Source organism: Perognathus longimembris, chromosome 7 (genome assembly GCF_023159225.1).
Source record: "Perognathus longimembris pacificus isolate PPM17 chromosome 7, ASM2315922v1, whole genome shotgun sequence".
NCBI classification, from domain to species: Eukaryota; Metazoa; Chordata; class Mammalia; order Rodentia; family Heteromyidae; genus Perognathus; species Perognathus longimembris.
Window position 1 is genome coordinate 20,846,122 of NC_063167.1, and position 18,602 is coordinate 20,864,723.

The following is an 18,602-nucleotide window of genomic DNA, read 5'->3' on the forward strand; positions in this document are numbered from 1 at the left end:
TCTCACCAGCTGCTGAAGGCGGGGCTCTCGGTGGCGGTGGCGGTGGCAGCCAGGCCCGGGGGCTATACCGCAGTACACACTGTGCTGACTGTGAACTCCGCCTCGCTGGCCATGATGTCTGTGGGCTGGATGTTGCGATCGTACATGGGGTTCTCAAAGGTGGCTCGCACGTTGGTGTTCTCATGGCCTGCATAGCCATTGAATGGGACTTTGGGTCTTCTCCTGGCAAAAACCAACAGACAACTTGACTGATAGATGCTGAGTAATAGAGGTCCAAAGGGGGAGAAGGAAAACAGGAGAAGAGGGAATGGGAGGAGAGAGGAGAGAACAGCAGGAGAGGAGAGGACAGGAGGGGAAAGGAAAGAAGAGGAAGGTAGTGGAGAAGGAAGGAGGAAAGAAGAAGGGAGAAGAGAAGAGAGACGGCTAGACGAGAGAAGAGAAGGGAGGGGAGAGAGATGAGGCAAAGAGGGCAAAGAAGAGGAAGCTCTTTCTTCTTTACACCTCCCAGGTGGGGCTGGGGTGGGCATAGGGCCCTGCGCATGCCTGCTGCCCTCCCTGCCCTGCTGGGCCCTCTTGGTACCTGTGCTTGTACAGGTAGAGCACGAAGCCTGCGATGATGAGGGCAATGAAAGGCACCAGGATGGCAGCGGCCACGGAGCTGCTATTGGAAGCAAAGTGGCGGCCGATGGACTCAGGGTCTGACTCCAGCAACCTGAGGTCTGCAAAGTCCCAGAATGAAACAAGTCACAGAGATGCTGTCTGATGCCACAGTCCCCAGCGGCCACTCTGCTCCACTGAACACTCCTAGGAAATGTCACCACAGGGCAGAGGCCTGTGCCTGGAGCCTGGTGCTCCGATCCCAGCCGCCCGCCAACCACGCACACACAGCTCATACAGTCCCTCAGGAAGGGCCCTGCCATTCCCCCCGGTGCTGTTCAGATTGTGTCCGGAGGTGTCAAGTCCAAGAAAAGACAGTCTTCAGGGAGACCTGAAACCATGTCTCTGAGTAAGATCTTGAAAGAATGCAGCTTTAACCCAGCTGCTGGTGGCTCACACTTATAACCCCTAGCTACTCAGGAGATTGGGATCTGAGGATCAAGGTTTGAAGACCCTGAGAAGAAAAGTTCCTGAGAGTCTTATCTCCAACTATCAAGAAGCCAGAAGTAAAGGTGTGGGTCAAGTGGCAGAACACTAGACCTAAGTGAAAAAGCTGAGAGAGAGCATGAAGCCCTGCAGTCAAGTCCTAGACAATGACAAAAATATAGCTTTATAGAACTGTCTACACTTCTGGTCAGAAGCCTTTTTAATCAGATGAGACTTTGTATCAGAGGACAAGGCGGAGCTGTTCTGGCTGGGGGCTGGTGTGGGGTGTGTGAATCGACCCCTTGTCCCCTGTGAGGCTCAGATGTCCATAGTGGCATTCACGCATCCCTCTGAGTGTCCACCTCAGGGAGGGACAGGGCATTGGCTGTGGAGCCTGAACAAGAACCTCACTTTCTGATCTGTCCCCAGCTCGGCAGGGGCAGGGGTCCATCTCCCAATGTTTGCAGGGCTGCTGCATGCAGGAGCCCTGTCCTGCTCCAGCCAGGCAACTGTGGGAAGGAGCTGAGAGGGCGGGCACCACGGGGAGGTAGATTCTACTTAGCACAGTGAGCTAGGAGAAATGGGGGCAGGAGGTGACAGGGCCGGAACTACCGAACTCTTTCTCCGGGACTTCTGACTACTGTTTCTCCCTTCACTGCTCTTCAGGCCAGGCCCCTCCTGGCATCAGTCTGTGCTGGGCTTAGATGAGCTGGCATGCAGGGTCACAGAGCCAGGGAGGAGTGAAGGAGGCATGTCTTCTTGGTGCCCAGGTTTCTCATCTGACATGGGAGCCACGGCGGCTTTCCGGGACTGAGCTAAGGAGGAGCTTATGCAGAGGGCCCATGTGTGGACGCCTCAGATCTGGCTGGGTTCCTCCAGGCAGGGCTGATGCCTGAGGTACCTGATGGCCAGGAGGTCAATTTAAGGGCTGGCAAAGGTGAGGCATGCTAGGTACAGGTGTGAGAGCATTTTCCAGAACCTCAGAGGTGTCCTGGGCATGGTCTCTGGCAGGTATGAACCCTGCCACTTCTCTCCCGCCCTGTCAGCTCACACTTGTGGGGGACACTGTTTAGTTACCAAGTCTTTGAAAGCCGAACTGCCCGAAGCCTTGGCCCTTGACGGAGCCTTGGTAGATGAAGGTGCCTCCGGAGGATTCTGAGGAGACCTGTTTGGAGGGAGCAGACAGACCAAGAACAAGGGTATTCAGAAAGATCTAGAACTCTGGCTGGCCAGGCTATACCATACCATACCAGACCAGACCACAGATACAATCACAGGTGGGCTGGTATTGCCCACTGACCCCCTGCTCTGACACACAGACATATTTGTCTCTCCACTCACACTCAGGTGAGGGCACAGCAAGACTAACAGAGCAGGGCAGGGAACCTGGCAAGCTAAGGAAAAGAGATGTGCTTTTCTGTAGTCAAATCACTCAAGTGTCTGTGCCTCAGTTTCTCACTTATCAATCAGGACACTTGTTGGTATCTATGTCCTAAGGTTGCGCTGAGGATTGAATGAACTCCTCCAGGTAAAGCTCAGAACTCATCATCCACAGACCTTAGCTACATGAGTTTTAATTACTGTGATGAAAGCGATCTTGGAGCATCGTGGAGCACCCAAAGCCAGGATTCAAAGGTGCAGAGCAGACCCAGCATGTTCCACAGAAGTCGTCTAGCTGTTGGCTTTATAGCGTAGCTGGAGACATTACTCTCGCTGGTCCTCTGAGCCTCACTGATGCTCCAACGTGTCCTGTGGTGTTAGCTGCTGAAGCATGTGGTTGGAAGGTACTAGAACCCGTGCCCCATCCCTGGGGATGCCCTCTGTCCATGTGTTCACCTTTGCCCTCTCCCAGGCTCTGGCTAGCTGTGGAAGGGCCTCCGATGGTGGCCCATTGTCCTAGGCAGTGACCCCAGCTGCTTCTGGCTCCCCAGTTCCCCACTCATTTTGCCCTTGGCCTGCTTCCTTAGCTTCAGGTCCCAGTGCTGACACTTGTCCTCTCGTATCTGGCCACCCTTCTGGCATGCTGGAATCACTTGCTCCTGCTTAGCCCCTGCTGGGGCTGGCTGATGGCTGGGTAAATATAAGGGTCCCTAGATAGCCTCAGGCATAGCACGGAACTAACTGCATGCCAGTCCTCTAGAAAAGCTGCGTTGTTCCTCTAATGGGTTTGTAAAGCAAATCTGGCTCAGCCCCAGTGTTCTTCCAGCAACTCCTATCACCATGAGCTCCATGACTCCTCAGCTCTCTGCTACTTTGACTTATCATGGCCTCTAGCTGTCCTCTATCCCTCCTTGTCTAGCGCTGGCAATCCCAGCCAGGGATGCTGAGGATATGCTGGGTGAGACCATGCTCAGCTCCAACACCTATGTGATGGGAAGTGATGGGCAGAGGAGCAGCCTCAGGGATGGCTTCCACCCCAAGGATGCCCTAGAAGGTAGTACCTATCCCAGAGGGAATGCAAGGAGGCCCAATGCCTCTCCTTCCTCCTGGTCTCCCAAGTTGTACAAAATCCCCAACAGTTCTCCTCAAACATGAGTAGATGGCTGAGGTAACATTTGGGATTCATTTTCTTCTCCCAGTCCCCACTACAGGATCATGACCTCTACCCTTGGACTTGCTCTCACAGCCATGACCTTTAAGCCCTGCTTCCTGTCCTAACGGCAGAACATATTCATCTCTTTCAGACATGGTAGACCTCTTGACTCTGAGTCTTTGGGCTCTTTTTATCTTTTCCTCTGCCAGTTCATTAGCAGAGCAGGTGCTCCTCCTGAGAACCTCCTCCAGGCTTCTATAAGATCCTGGGAGTTGCCACACCCTTTGCTTTCTCTTGCCTGTCAGCGTTCTGGGAACTGGAGATAGGGCAGGGCATACTGGAATTCAAGTTACTGAACTTACATGCCCATCTAGAGCCCAGTGATCATCTTTGAACTTATTCACAAAGATCTCCACCGGCCCTGTAATCTGGTAGACCTGGAGCAGGAGATGGAAATCTTCTTTCTTGTAATGTCCTGAGTAAGGAAAAAAGGTAGAGGGGTATTCTTGAAAGAGCTGCAAAAATAATCTCCAAATCCAATTGTTGTACCTGAAGAGAATTTCAAATGTTGGTAGAAACTGTCCTGTCCACTGGTGAATAGGTAAGTCAAGAGTTATGCGTGAGTTCGGTGGGCTGAATGAGAATCTAGGCAAGAATGTGCATGGACATGTTCATAACTGCAATACTGGGCAGAGACTTGTTCATGCACGCACCTGGGACAGCACAGTTTTGTGTCTTTTGGTCTGTTTGCTAATGCACAGGTCTGTTTACAGTTTGGCTGGTGCAGGAAGGTATGGGGGCATGCGCACAGGTGCTTGTCAGTGCTTATGCCTCCTGCAGCAGCATGAGTACTTTGTGCGTGAATGAGTGGGCCTCATATCCAGGGCTGTGATTTCTCACTATGCGTTCATTTATCTAGCCATCTACTCAAAACAAGCCGAAACACTTATTTTCCAGAGAAGTCAGTTTTTCCAATAATACCTGAAATTTGAAAAGTATAGAGATGTATAAAAAAAGAATCTCCCCTGATTTGCTACTAAGCAATAATAATGGTATCACTCAAGTGAGTACAATTGTAAAATGTACTAAAATAGCTACTCTTAATGTTTGGTGCAAATACTTCATTTTCTTTCATATGAGTATGAGTACATTTTTTTCTTTTAGAAACTAGAGCTGTAATTTAAATGCATTGTAATGTGTAAAATTTCCCCAAATTGGCATATTTTAACTAGCAAATATAATTTGACTATATATATGTATATATATGTATAGGTATTTCTTTGTATATTTGACTTTTCACGTTTGTCATCTAATATGTCCCATTAGTCCTTGGTGGCGTTTTTCCCCCATGGAAACAGCAATGAATATACACCTCTCTTCCTCCTTGTGGTCAATGAACTGGTCTGGGTCTCCCATGATATGAAATCACAACACATGACAGATGACATCATGATGGCCCATGCCATCATGAGTTGCAACGTCCTGATGGACTGTGACATCACGATGACAAGAGACTCACGCTTACAAAGAGGTGCACCCATTGACTGTATCACCTGCCCTGCTTTCCTGGGCCCCGCCTCCTCCTTACCAGCCAGGTGCAGCTCCACACCACTGTGATCGATCATGGTGGCGTTGACTTTGCTGTTGGCCACCTGGAAGCCGGTCACTCTGAGCATGGCTGGCTGCTTCTTCCCCTGGTACTCATAGGCTCCTTTCCATAGGGAGTTTTTGGCAAAAACATCCCCTGGAACTAGAGAAGTGGAGAACCATATGTGAGAGGGACTTTGTGTGTTGTAGGTGAGTTAGGGCCACTTGATGTCAGGTCCCAGCTCCCTCATGGAAAGCAGTTTCCATTCCCAGTGTCTTAACTTGTGGTGAAGAATGGTAGAGCACCCTGGACCTCTTGTGATCCTTTTGTGTCTCAGAGCAGGTGGGTGATGAGATGTCTATGGGTTCATGTTCACTGTAGTACTAGTCACAATAGTCAAATTATGGGAACAACCAAAGTTTCCACCAACAGGTCAATGGATACAGAAAATGTGGTATGTATATACAATGGTGAATATCCTACATTTGTGACAAGAAGGATAAATTGGTATGACATTATGGTAAGTGAAATAAGCCAGGGACAGAAAGATAACACAATCTTACTTCTAGGAGCAGGCTAAAATGTGAAGAGTTTAACATTTCTGCTGGACAGGAGAAAAAAGTTTTAGTGACTGATTGTACATCAGGATGATGGTGGGTAATAATAACATAATATTTCAAAATTGCTAAAAGCGTGTATCTTAAATGTTGTCCTGAGACAATAACAGTGAGTTAATGGATGTCAGTTAGCTTCACTTAGCTAATCTGCAACACAGAAACATATGCCTATAATAACTTCATATTATAACCCATAGGGACATTTATTATAGGTTAATTATAAATGTAAAAAAGAAAAGAGGAGAAAGGGAACTATAAGGAAGGGAGAGGAGAAATGAGAAGAGAGGAAAGGAGAGAAAGAGTTTATAAGACAGAGGGGAAGGAGGAATACTGATGGGAAATAGTGTGCTAGCAAGACAATAAAATGTGAGTCTGTGAGACAGTGTAGATTCCATCCCAGCTCTGTCACTTACCTAACTTGCTGCCTGTACTGGCCATACCTGTTGTTCTAAAAGTGGGACCCTCCCACCTGTCTCTTAGGGTCACCCCAGGGCTCCAATGACAGAGTGTTGTAAGGTGCACGATGCTCAGTGTGGAGGGCATAAAAGTCCTTGGTGATTGACAGCTACTAAAGTTCTTATTTGTCCTGGAATAATTCTCGAAGGCAAGAATTTTGATCCAAATTTTTCCAAAAGCAAACTGAAGCTTACGGTGAAGCTTGTTTTGCCCAAAGTCACAGCTGGTCAGGGACCAAAAAGGCACCAGAACTGAGTTTGAGATGTCTATGTACGGCTATTGTTTGAATGTTTTCCAAAAGCTTCATCCCTAGTATGGCACTATTGGGAGGCAGCAGAAAGCTTAAGAATTGGAGTAGAGAGGGAGGTTTTAGGGTTTGGGGCATGTTACTAAAGGGGACCGTGGGCCCTAGCCCCTTTCTCTTCCTGGTTATGAGGTGGACAGGCTTCGTCTACTGTATAATTCCTCCATGATGTACTGCTATGCCACCAGCCCAGAAGTATCAGGGCCAACTAGTCATGGACCAACATTCAGAACTGAGAGCCAAAATAGACCTTTTCTCTTCATAATGTGATTATCTCAGGTACTTGTTATGGTAATGGAAAACTGACCAACACACATGCTAAATCAAAGTATAATGTCCCCAAGTGATGTGATATTCTGTAATAATTTTATATATCAGAGTAATTTGTCCTTCTGTGTCCAGTTCTAGAGTAACAGTGGAAGACACAATACCTTTCTCAAAGAAGTAACCACTTACAGGGAGCAACTGGACAGCACCTGGGCCTCTGTGTTTGTGTGACCACTGTCTGGTGGGCCTGTGGCAGGAGGGGCCATGGCCACCCACAATTTCTGGAGGATTTTGGGGAGGTGTGGCCCTTCTCTCTTCTGGATGAGGTTTCTGCTTCCTATAGGTAGGTGTTATCCCTCCACAAGTCTTCCTGGATTAGGAGCTGGGTGGGGACATCTATTGGATGCTCATCTATGGAAGGTTCCAGGTTTTCCCATTGGGTACTCAGCTGTCCTATCTGCATGGTTCTGGTTAACTAGGCAGTAGAGTCAATTCCAATTTCTTGAGCCCACAATCATGGACAATACCTACCTGAGGCTTGAGTGAGCGGAGGCTCCCGGGCAGTGTTGATGGGTCTCCCACTGGGCCGAACCTCTGCTGGGGAAAGAGAACACAAGGGAGAAAACAGAGTCAGCCTCTGGTTCACACTGAAAAATGCTGGCCAACAGAGCGTCAATGGGCTCTGAGATCAGAGCAGGAGGTGGACCGGAGTGAAATGACTGCCTGGTGATTGTAGCGACCCATCTGACTGAGAAAAAAGGAGTAAGAATTACAAAGAAAATCAGCGACAGCAGCTACGCCCCTTGAAACAGAACTGAACAATGTGCTTGGATACACTTGTCAATATAATCATTACTACATCCAACAATTAACCAGAGCAACCATAATCTTGAAGTGGCCAGGAGAAAACCTAAAAATGAAGAAACTATCATGAACCAGAAAAATCCCACTTCTGGAAAAACACACAAAGGAATAGGAATTGGTATGCTGGGGTGCTGCCTGCGTTCCTATGTGTACTACAACCTCATTCACAGGAGCCAAGATAGGGAATCAACTGATTAGACTATCATTTCTGTGCACTTCTTTCCCCACTGTGGAACACTATTTAGTCCTTACAAAGACAAAAGTTCTGTCTTGACAGCATGAAGACATTCTATTAAGTGAAGTAAGTCAGGCACAGAAGGACAAATAGTAGTATCGTTACAGTGGACGCTAAAACAATTATGCTGAGAGAAGCAGCCTCTGGTGTTGCCAGCACTGGGCAGGGAGAGGGCTGAGTTAGGGAGACGTTGGAGAAAGGTACTACATTTTAGTTAGACGGGAGGAGTCAACTCATCATTTATTGGCAGTGATGGTGAGTGTGACTGATTACAATGTGAGGGGTAGTAGAAACTTGCTAAGAGGGTAGATCTGAAGTGTTCTCACTATAAAGTGTTAATTATGTTAGACAATGAATATTTAGCCAGTGTTGACATAAATTAAAACATTATCCTGTATACCAAGTGATATTTGTATGGTGTATCAATATTTGTCAATTAAAAAGTAATTGGGTAAAAAGGTTGAGCAAACCATGAGGTAGCACTGTACTCCACAGTGCTGTATACCGTGGTACAAAAGACTGATAATAACAAGGGTAGGTGAGGATGTGGAGGAGTTTGGAGCCTGAGGCTTTGCCGGGAAGATTGTAAAATGGCGCAGGCAGTGAGGCAGAGCTCCTCAAATTGTTATATATAGGATTATAGCTTTATTCCTACATATACCCAAGAGAATTAAAACCCCCCATGTCCATGGATGGTCGCCACAACCCCAAAGTGCAAACAACCCAAATGTCTACCAACAGTTGAAGGGATAAACATGCTGGAATACTATTCAGTCATAAATATGGAATGGAATTCTAATTTTTGCTAAAAACATGGAGCTGGTACAGGGGGCCTGGGGCTGGAGCAAGATTCAGTATGAGTCAAGAACATAAGGCCACATAAAACAAGCCTGACACAAAGGGACAAATATTGTATGGTGCTACTAACTCAAGGTACTTAGAACATGTAACGTCCTAGAGACAGAGAGAGTAAAAGAGGTTAGCACAGGCTAAGGCAAGGGAGAAATGAGGAGCTTTTATTTAATAGGTACCAAGTTTCTTTTCTGGATGATGAAAAAGTTCTCTGACTTGTTCTCTTGATTCTGTACTGACTTGTACACCTAAACTATTCTAATATGTGCATTTTGCCACAATAAAAAAATGAATAGCTAGGTGTACTTTAAAAAGGATCCTTAGGTCACTACCATATATAGAAAGCACATGGACATGGTAAGTGGTGAGCTAGGTATGGTGGTGCATGCCTATAATCCCAGCACGTGGGAGGCTAAGGCAGGAGGATCATGAGGCCAGCCAGGGCTACATGGTGAGATCCTGTCTCAAAACAAAACAAAACAAGCCCCCCCCCCAAACCTAGCAACTTAAAACAAAACAAAAACAAACACTAAATGTTTGAAGAGCTAATTGCTAATTAAGCTGATTTGATCAATACACTGTTGTGCTGAGCCCATAAATATGCACTGATGTGTCACTTAAAGCTTAAAACTATCATTAAAAATTAAAACAAAATGCAACTGTATAAAGAAAATTTATGACAACTCACACAATGAAAGTACAACAATGAATGACACTACATCTGAGCTCTGATCCTGGGGCTGGATGGAAAGCAGTTAAAAGCAAGGGCCCTAAAAAAAATTAGACTTATCAGCTCTTTTCCTTTCCCAGCATGTTTCTCAACCTCTCTATGTCTCCTTCCTCACAATCTGACCATAAGGATTAAGTGAGTTAGCAAAGGGCTAGAACAATGCCTGCACCCCGAGGAGAGGACTCAGGACCTCCATCTGGACGTCACCTTCTCCAGGAAGCCTCCCCCGAGGTCTCCTCTCCTGTTCTTCATGCCCTTCCTCCTCACTCCCCATCATTCAGAGCACCTCTTGATTCCTCTAGGGGACTGCTCCAGCTGGTAACACCATTGTCTTCACCCTGTCTCAGCTCCTTCAAGGGCAGAGCTGTGACCTCCAATGATCAACGCACAATGAACAGAGAAGCAGCAGGTGATGAAGATGGAGAGGTAATGCCCACTGTGAGGAGGCAGGCCCTTGCCCTGATTCGATGGTTATACGGTGTGTACACGTGTTAGGATGCCACGCAGCATCCTAGATGCAGGTGCAGGTCTTATATATCAGTTGGAAAGAATGGAAAGAGAGAGAGAGGGAGGTCTGGGACATCATCATGTCCTATCAAGGTTCTAATATACCCTGCCTGACTGCAAGACCAGGCTGAGCTTCTCTCAGGAAGTGCACTCCCACGAGAGTGTGCCTAATGTCAGGCAGACAAGGCAAGAGAAAACCAATGACTCCATCGTGGGGTCTTCTTAGACTGCTAGGGTTTGATCTCCTGGAGACACAGCTGCCCACGAGAATTGGAGAACATGGCCTCCACTGAGAAGCCTGGTTTCTCACTTTCCTTTTCTTTTTCAGCTCGAGCCCAGTTTCCCTCCGGTATCTGCTCTGGAGCGGCCCACCCGATGTGCTCACTCACCCAGGCAGATGGGCGGTTTGCCTGTCCAGCTGCCGTCTGCTTTGCAGGTGCGGTGCTCCGAGCCGCCCTTCAGGGAGAAGCCCTCTTGGCAGGAGTAGATGAGCGTGTAGCCCATGGAGGGCAAGTCCAGGGCTCCGACGTTGGCATGTGTTGGCGTCTCTGGCTGCTTGCAGTGGTGGGCTGGGGAAGAGGGAAGGCATTGCAGGACCTGAGGGAGCTGAGCCCTCAGGGGATCATTTCTTCCCCTCTCCTGTTCTTACGTGGAAATCTCCCTCCTTCCCCTTCTAGATCCTTCCAGGCCCAGCATCCCCCTTCCCCACCCCATGCCTCTAACCACAAGCATGAGGTCTCTAGAGAGGAACCCATGTAGCTTCTGGCTTGGTCAGGTATGGTGAGCTTATCTGAGGAAGAGGGAGTCATCATGGCTGACACCTGCTATTTGCTTAGATTCTGCTGCCAAGACCTAGGGATCACCCTCAAATTAAAAAAAAAAAAAAGCTTTTGTGTGGAGACATGGTCAGCGAGGCTCCAGGCATTGGTACAAAGAGGTCAGCTTTGTGTGGGATGGGAAAGTGGGAGCTCCCTGCGATAGCAGCCCTGGAGCAGGGGGATACGGGGATATGAGTCTGGGGTGAAGCCCACACTCACGGACACAGTCTGGCGGCGTCCCGCTCCAGGTCAGGTTGGGGAGGCAGGTCCTGGTGGTGGAGCCCTGAAGCAGGTAACCTTTCTGACAGCGGAAGAGCACCGTGCTCCCAACCTGTGGGAGGAAACAGCGGTGTCATTGCTTTCTACCCTCAGGCTGGTCACACAGCCACTTACTTCTCATGACCCAACCCCAACCCACGCCATTGCCTCTGCCAGCAGCACCAGTCTTCTCTGGCTGGATAAATCTTACTGATCCTCTGGGTCAGTGGATGGCCAATGTAGCACTTGACCCTGGAGCTACATCAGTGTCCTTATTCGATGCATTACACTGCGAATGAAACCCTAAACCACTGTCTTCCCAGGTGTGAGAGGGGTGTGTGTGTGTGTGTGTGTGTGTGCACGTGCACATGACAATTACTCTGGCATGCTGTGCCACTCAAATGCAACAGTGGGCTGGAACATTTTATCTTTTTTATTTTATTTTATTTTATTATTTTTTTGCCAGTCCTGGGGCTTGAACTCAGGGCCTGAGGCACTTGTCCCTGGCTTCTTTTTGCTCAAGGCTAGCACTCTACCACTTGAACCACAGCGCCACTTCCGGCTTTTTTCTATATATGTGGTGCTGAGGAATTGAACCCAGGCCTTCATGGGTATGAGGCGAGTACTTTACCACTAGGCCATATTCCCAGCCCTGGAGCATTTTATAAAATGTGAAAAAGGTGTGTAAAATTGAATGATCACTGTGTGTCTCTTTCTTTGCCAAGGCTATAGGTTCCCCATACCAGGGTTTGAATTCAGGGCCTCATGCTCACTGAGTTTGCTTGCTTAGCTGGTGCTCTACCACTTGAGCCATGCCTCCAGTTTGGCTTTTTGCTGGCTGGTTTTGGAGATGATGGCCTCTTCTGCCCAAGTCACAACAACAGTGTCTTACTTGTCTTAGAGTTTCCTTTCTTAACCACCATTCTCAACTCCACACAGCCAGAATTGTATTTCAAATGCTGAATTGAACTGAGTTGCCGACAAATGACATTGGAAATACAATCTGAACTATTTCCTCTGGCCTCAAGGCCCTGTGTGACCTGGCCCGTGCTTTCCTCTTTGTAAAAAATTATCATGTGATGCTCTGAGGCATGTAAGAAACATATGAACAATAGAGATAGCAAGAGTAATAATAAAATGAGCTTGTTAAGTGGAGCAACTTCAGCGCAGGAATGTGGGCCGGGGCCGTAGCATCTGTGCATCCTTCCCTGCCCCGTCCCTCAGCTCCTCTGTGTCTCCAGAGTAACCATCGCCTGACATGTTGTGTTCTTAATTTTCTCGCCTTGATAGAAAAATATCTAACCACACCCATGCTCCATTCTTCTCTAAACAAGCTAGCACATTTTTTTTCTTGTGTTTTCAGTCTTTATCTCACTTTCGTCATTCAACAGAATGGCAACGGTGGTAGCTCACGTTCATTCGTTTTCACAGCTGTATGATCATCTGAGACTCCACCACAGATGTTTCTTGTTCTTGGTAGCATTGCAAGACTGTCTCTGGGGTAGGTTTGAGGAGTAAAACTTCTGGGCCTTTGAGAGTGTGAATGTGCACACTCACCAGCCACAGCGAGGTGTCTTCACACCTAGCTTAGTGTTCCTCTCCTCTCCTGCAGACCAGGAATGCAGTCCTGCTCTATATAGGACTGGTCATTCTTGTTGTGGAGGCCACAGTTCAAATGCTACCTTTAGAGGGGCTCTTCCTTAACTGCCCTTCCTAAAAGAGCAACCCCCCCCACCCCACTTCACACCACACTGATCACAGGCTCTCAGAAGTGACGATGGTCTTGTCACCCGCAGATCCTTCTCCCTATGTTCCTGTTGTAGCCATGTGCTGAGTGAGTGTAGACTGAGGAGTCATGACATCATGTGACTAGTTCTAGCCTGCCACTTGCAGGTTAGTCCCTGATCTCTTCTGGGGCTCTAGCTCATCTTTCTGCCCAGAGAACATTCCAGGTTCTGCTTCCTTGATGGCTCAGAGTGTCCCATCCAGGCTGCCCAAGAAGGCTCATTCTGAGAAATGTGTGCATCCTGACAGGATGGCCAGTTGGTGGACCTGACACCCCACTATGCCCTTGCTGTTGCCTCTCTGGGCCTGCTGGGCAGCCTTCAAGGCAGATCACAATCTCCCTCATCAGCTTTGCTGGCGTTGGCAGATGGTGGTGCCTTCCTGGCTCTGAACGGAGCACCAGTGGAGCATGGTTCTGTGAAGTCATTTCTAGGTTGACCTCCTCTTGTGCTGCCCCCAGGAAGGACCCTGAGTCCCGGCACTGAGAGTGACTGGAAGAGGTGGGAGCACTGAGGTTCTCCTTACCTGGTAGCCCTGGGAATTGTTCTGTATCCCGAACTGTGGCATGCCAGGGTCCGCACACATGGTCAGCGTGGGATCTGGAGGAACAAAACAAAGAAGCAGATCATGTGGTTCCTGCTCTCTCATCACCTCCTCCCACACGGAAAGTCAGGCCTAGGGAAGGGAACACCCACTTCCTGGTTCCTCAGCCTTCCCAGATCCCCTCCTGTCTCAGGGATCCTGAGACGTTAGCTCAGGGAGGCCTCATTCCCGGTGCAGATGAGACCACCCAAGACAGGCAAGGAAAGCTAGTCTCTTGGGCCCACCACCAGGCTGCCACCATCTGGGATACTTTGCATCAGGTACCCTCTCACCTATGCAGCTGGGCTGTGTGCCGCTCCAGGTCCCATCAGACTGGCAAAACCTCCGTGGAGAGCCCACCAGCACCAGAGGGGGATGGCAGGAGTAGGACACAGATGACCTGTAGGAGAAGCCTCGGTCCTCTCTCCTCCCACGGGGAGGAACACCAGGATCTCCGCAGAACACAGCTGGAAGAAGAAGGGAGAACAGAGTGTCCTGCTTGACTGCTTGAATCCAGTCGTTCACCCTCCCACCCCTGCCTTGGTTCTTTGTCTTTGTTGCTGGGATGATAGAGAAGGAATTTGATGAACTTCTATGCCCAGGCTGGCCTCTAACTATGATCCTCCCATCTTTGCCTCCCAAATAACTAGGATCATAGGCTTAAGCCAACACACCACATACACACACACATACACACACACATACACACACACACACACACACACAGAGTTTATGTTATTTTAAAAATAGAATCTCATGATATTGTCTGGTGCCAATCTCAGGCTACTATCTTTTTGCCTACATCTCCTTTGTAGCTAGAATTACAAGTTGATATCACTATAATCAGCTTGTTGGCTGAGATCGAGGTCTTGACATTTATTTTTTTGGCCTGGGCCTGCCTGAAACCTTAACCTCTCCATCTTTGCCTCCCAAGTCCCTGGGAGAACAGATGTAGCACAGTACACCAATGTGCAGGAAGCACCGGTCCACCTGGGATACTTGAGTTATTCTCTTAAGGGAATTTTCTAGGAGTGGACTAACTATCTTCAAAGGCTCCACTCTTGATATGTGCTGTCAATTCTCTTTCAAAAGAGTGCCACTGACATTCTGGTCAAGTTCACATCACAGAGTATCATTAAAAATTCAGTATCAATCAGGCACTGGTGACTCATGCCCATAATCCTAGCTACTCAAGAGGCTGAGAACTGAAGATTAAAATGCGAAGCCAGACCTGGCAGGAAAGTCCATGAGATTCTTTTCTCTAAATAAGCACCAAAAAGCCAGAAGTGGCACTGTGGCTCAAGTGGTAGAGCACTAGTCTTGAGCAAAAAAATCTCAAGGGCAGCGCCTAAGCCCTGAGTTCAAGTCCCAGGATTGGCATGGAAAAAAAATCACTACCAAAAGCAAAGCCCCCTCAGATAACACTACAATCATTGTGTGTGTGCGCGCGCGCACGTGTGTGTGTGTGTGTGTGTGTGTGTGTGCATACATACACAGGGACACAGGGTCCTGAGATTCGGTGCAGGTGGACCTGAAGCCCACATCCTGAAAGCTGGGACTCTAGGTGACTGATTCAAAGTCAGTTTAAAGCCAAGCTGATTAGAAATAACCACATCCAGAAAGGGGTGACTCAGAACAAAGGCTGGCAACCATTCTAATTAGCAATGGAGGCCAGTTATTAAATAATGAGCTATCTCTTGAAACTTGTCAGACTTACAGATATTTTTAAAAAAATTGTCAGAATCCATTTTTTTTGGCCAGTCCTGGGGCTTGGACTCAGGGCCTGAGCACTGTCCCTGGCTTCTTCTTGCTCAAAGCTAGCACTCGGCCACTTGAGCCACAGCGCCACTTCTGGCCATTTTCTGTATATGGGGTGCTGGGGAATCGAACCCAGGGCCTACATGTATACGAGGCAAGCACCCTTTGCCACTAGGCCATATCCCCAGCCCCCAGAATCCATTGTTGATGAGGGTGTGAATCAGGACACATCCTCAGAGCCGCAGGGGAGATTGTAAATTGAGCCTTTTCTTTTTTTTTTTGGTGCTAGTACCAGGTCTGAACTAGGGCCTTTCATTCTTGCTCAGCCTTCTTCCTCACAGCAGATATTCTACCAAGTGGAGATTGGATCTGTAGAAAAGTCTCAGATTTTTTTTTTTTTTTGATGGGGGCAGATTAGCTTTGAACTGGGATCCTCCGGATCTCAGCTTCCTGAGTAGCTAGAATTACACGCATGAGCTATCAGGTAGGCTGAGGTTGGGACACTTTTCAGGCAATGGGAGAGCATATGTCAAGAAATGCAGACTTGCTGCCTACTGCCCAACATTCTCTTAACCACGGGAGAGAAGTATGCCATTTCAAGAATATTTGTGACAGAGATGATTTTAACACAATTACATTGGGGACAAACTAAACTCATCCCCAATAGGAGAAGGATAAACCAAGTGTGGGATATACAACAAGGACATTCTTTAAAGCCATTATAAATGGCGATGCATGGGACAATGCATGTTGATGAGACCCAGTTGATGAAGAAGGGTTGGTGGTCTGTCAATGCAATACCCCATGCATTACCCATCTTGCAAATACCCATCATGCAATACCCCGTGCAGGACAATCTAGTGTCATTTGTAAAAACCTGCATATATGTGGCTAGACATGCAAAAATGCATCATGATCCACGAGGAGGCAGAGTGCAAAGCATCACCATGGTGATCTTCGGAAAGTCTTATTTTCCCTTTGTACTTTACATAATATGGTACAATATTTTGTGCTATACTGGACCTTGAACTCAAGGCCTAGCACTATCCCTTAGCTTTGCCATTGAAGGCTGGCACTCTACCACTTGAGCTACAGTTCCACTTTCAGCTTTTTCCTGATTAATTGGAAGTAATAGATTCACGGACTTTCCTGACAAGGCTGATTTCAAACTACAACCCTCAAATCTCAGTCTCCTATGTAGCTAGGATTACAGGCATGAGCCATCTGTGCCTAGACAATTTTCTTTTTACAATGACCAAAACTCATTTCACGTGTGCATGTCATGTCCATGTGTGCTGGGCAAGAACCTGGGACCTCATACATGCTCAGCCTGCTTTCTATTACGGAGCCACATCCTCACCCCACACAATTATTTGTTTAAAAAGCAATCCACCTACTTCTAAAGAGGAAAAGCAAGATTGCTGCATCCAGCCAATCCTGACTCAAGAGGTGTTAACATGAACCACTTGCCTGTGCCTACTTTTGAGCAGGTGGTTCTAATCCCTGCTGAAGTTCCGAAATTGGAGCAAATTTACAGAGGTACCTAAACAATATCAGGAGTGTGTAGGCAGTTTTCTACAGACTAATATAAATGCCAAGCAGAAAGGAAAAAATAGGTCCTACTGTCTGTCCAAACCATGAGCACTGAGACAACCTTCCAGAATCCCATTCTCCATCTTGCTTCTCTGAGAACCTCAGCATGAAACCAGCTCTGGAATGGACTTGGGCTCATCAGAACACACCTGGGCCAGGTGGTAACATAGTTTTCTCACCAGAAACCACAGGCCCTAGAACTCTTTCCCACAAGAAGACAGACTTTTATAGCACTGAATGTCCTCAGAGTCGGTTAACCATCAGCTCAAGAAACCCCTTCCTATCTCTGCCTTCATCTCCTTCCCTGGACCCCAAATAGTGTCTAAAACCAGGGTTCAGTTAAGGTGTGCTCATCATCTCCCTTTCAACTTCTTTCTTTACCAGTGTCTTGAGGAAGCTCTTCCCTGATTTGGGTTGAGATCTACTTATTCTGGGCTTTCCAGCAGCAGAGCCTCGAGGAGGAAAGGAAGGAGCCATGGTGTACCCAAAGCCCTTGCAAGCCACTTACGGAAGCACTGAGGCAGCTCTCCGGTCCAGGATCCATTTCCCTCACAGGTGAGCACCGCAGGTAAGGACAGCTGGTATCCCTCTAGGCAGGCGTAAGTCACGCTCGAGCCCCACATGAAGTCAGAACCCACCACTTTCCCATTGGGGACCAGCTGAGGGGGCTTGCACATGATAGCTGGGGAGGGGAGAGACAAGATCAGACCTCAGAGTTCTGGAGAAACCATCCTGGGCGATGCCTACTACTGCCTACCTTGAGCTAAGTAGGCAGAACCAAAAAGAACCTCTTACTGTGGCAGTGCTGATCTGTTTTGCACCTTATTTATTAAACTGGTAAGAACAGATACTATACTTGATCTTAGCCAAAAGGCCGAGAAGTGATAGATAACTTGCACCTTATTTACAACAAGCCCTCTCAAGTGTGGAAACCCCATCCTCTCTTGCCATGGCCCCCTTTGATGCTCGAGGTCAAGGCCCTTCCTTAGTACCTTCCAACTCCCTCTTCAGGACTGATCCTCACCCTGCACACTTCTGGTAGGACATCAGGGTTTGCCCTTGTCACCCCCTCTTATGTCCATTGTCCATGTCCATGTCCATGTCCATGTCTTCTTTAGCTCTCTGTCTACACCTTCAACCCTCACACGCACCTTTGCAGACTGGCTTGGTTCCATTCCATGTCCTGTCCTTGGTGCAGCTCAGCACAGACACCCTGTGTGATTCCATCGTGTAGCCAGGAACACACTGAAATGTCACTGTTTTGTTGTACCTGAAGTCGCTGCCCAGCCGGACACCATTGGCTGGAATCCCAGGGTCACCGCAGTTGATGACTGCGGTAAGAGAGATGCAACATTGTTCACTCACAGCTGGGCCCCACTTCTCCTCAGCACTCCAATGCCACGTCTATTGCTCCCCATACCCACCCAAGGAAGAAAACCTTCGGATCAGGGAGGTCCTCACTGACCCCCACTGGGACTGACCATTCTAAAGTCAGTGCTTCCTGCCTCTCTCTCCTCATAGTTCCAATATCCTTACTGATACCATTCTTAAGCACCCCAGAACCTGAGCTAAAGTATGAAGAACACCCTTACTCAAACACATCCCACTGAGATAAGTACCTACAGGACTTGGTTGCTAAATGAGGTCCAGTGGAAGTCTAGACTGAAATGCCTAAGATGTGTTATTGGACCACAGAAGACAATGTTATCACCTCTATAGTAGACTCATCAGCCCAGAAGCACCGTGTTATAAGCTATGCAATAGTCTCATCT

The 18,602-nt window shown here is 48.0% G+C and overlaps 1 protein-coding gene and 1 pseudogene across 1 annotated transcript in view; both read right to left on the reverse strand.

Annotated features, from left to right (window-relative positions):
• The window catches only part of Csmd2 (CUB and Sushi multiple domains 2), a 519,739-nt gene continuing 501,137 nt past the window's right edge, over nucleotides 1-18,602 (reverse strand). Inside the window, exons 59-70 of the mRNA XM_048350831.1 lie at nucleotides 17,982-18,161; nucleotides 17,339-17,512; nucleotides 13,773-13,946; nucleotides 13,423-13,496; nucleotides 11,074-11,185; nucleotides 10,426-10,605; nucleotides 7,380-7,445; nucleotides 5,205-5,366; nucleotides 3,979-4,091; nucleotides 2,161-2,248; nucleotides 581-719; nucleotides 1-222 (exon numbers count right to left, since the gene is read on the reverse strand). Coding sequence (XP_048206788.1) covers nucleotides 63-222; nucleotides 581-719; nucleotides 2,161-2,248; nucleotides 3,979-4,091; nucleotides 5,205-5,366; nucleotides 7,380-7,445; nucleotides 10,426-10,605; nucleotides 11,074-11,185; nucleotides 13,423-13,496; nucleotides 13,773-13,946; nucleotides 17,339-17,512; nucleotides 17,982-18,161 — 1,622 coding nt within the window. The 3' untranslated portion in view covers nucleotides 1-62. The remainder of the gene's footprint in view (nucleotides 223-580; nucleotides 720-2,160; nucleotides 2,249-3,978; nucleotides 4,092-5,204; nucleotides 5,367-7,379; nucleotides 7,446-10,425; nucleotides 10,606-11,073; nucleotides 11,186-13,422; nucleotides 13,497-13,772; nucleotides 13,947-17,338; nucleotides 17,513-17,981; nucleotides 18,162-18,602) is intronic.
• Nucleotides 17,565-17,716, reverse strand: LOC125355845 (annotated as a pseudogene).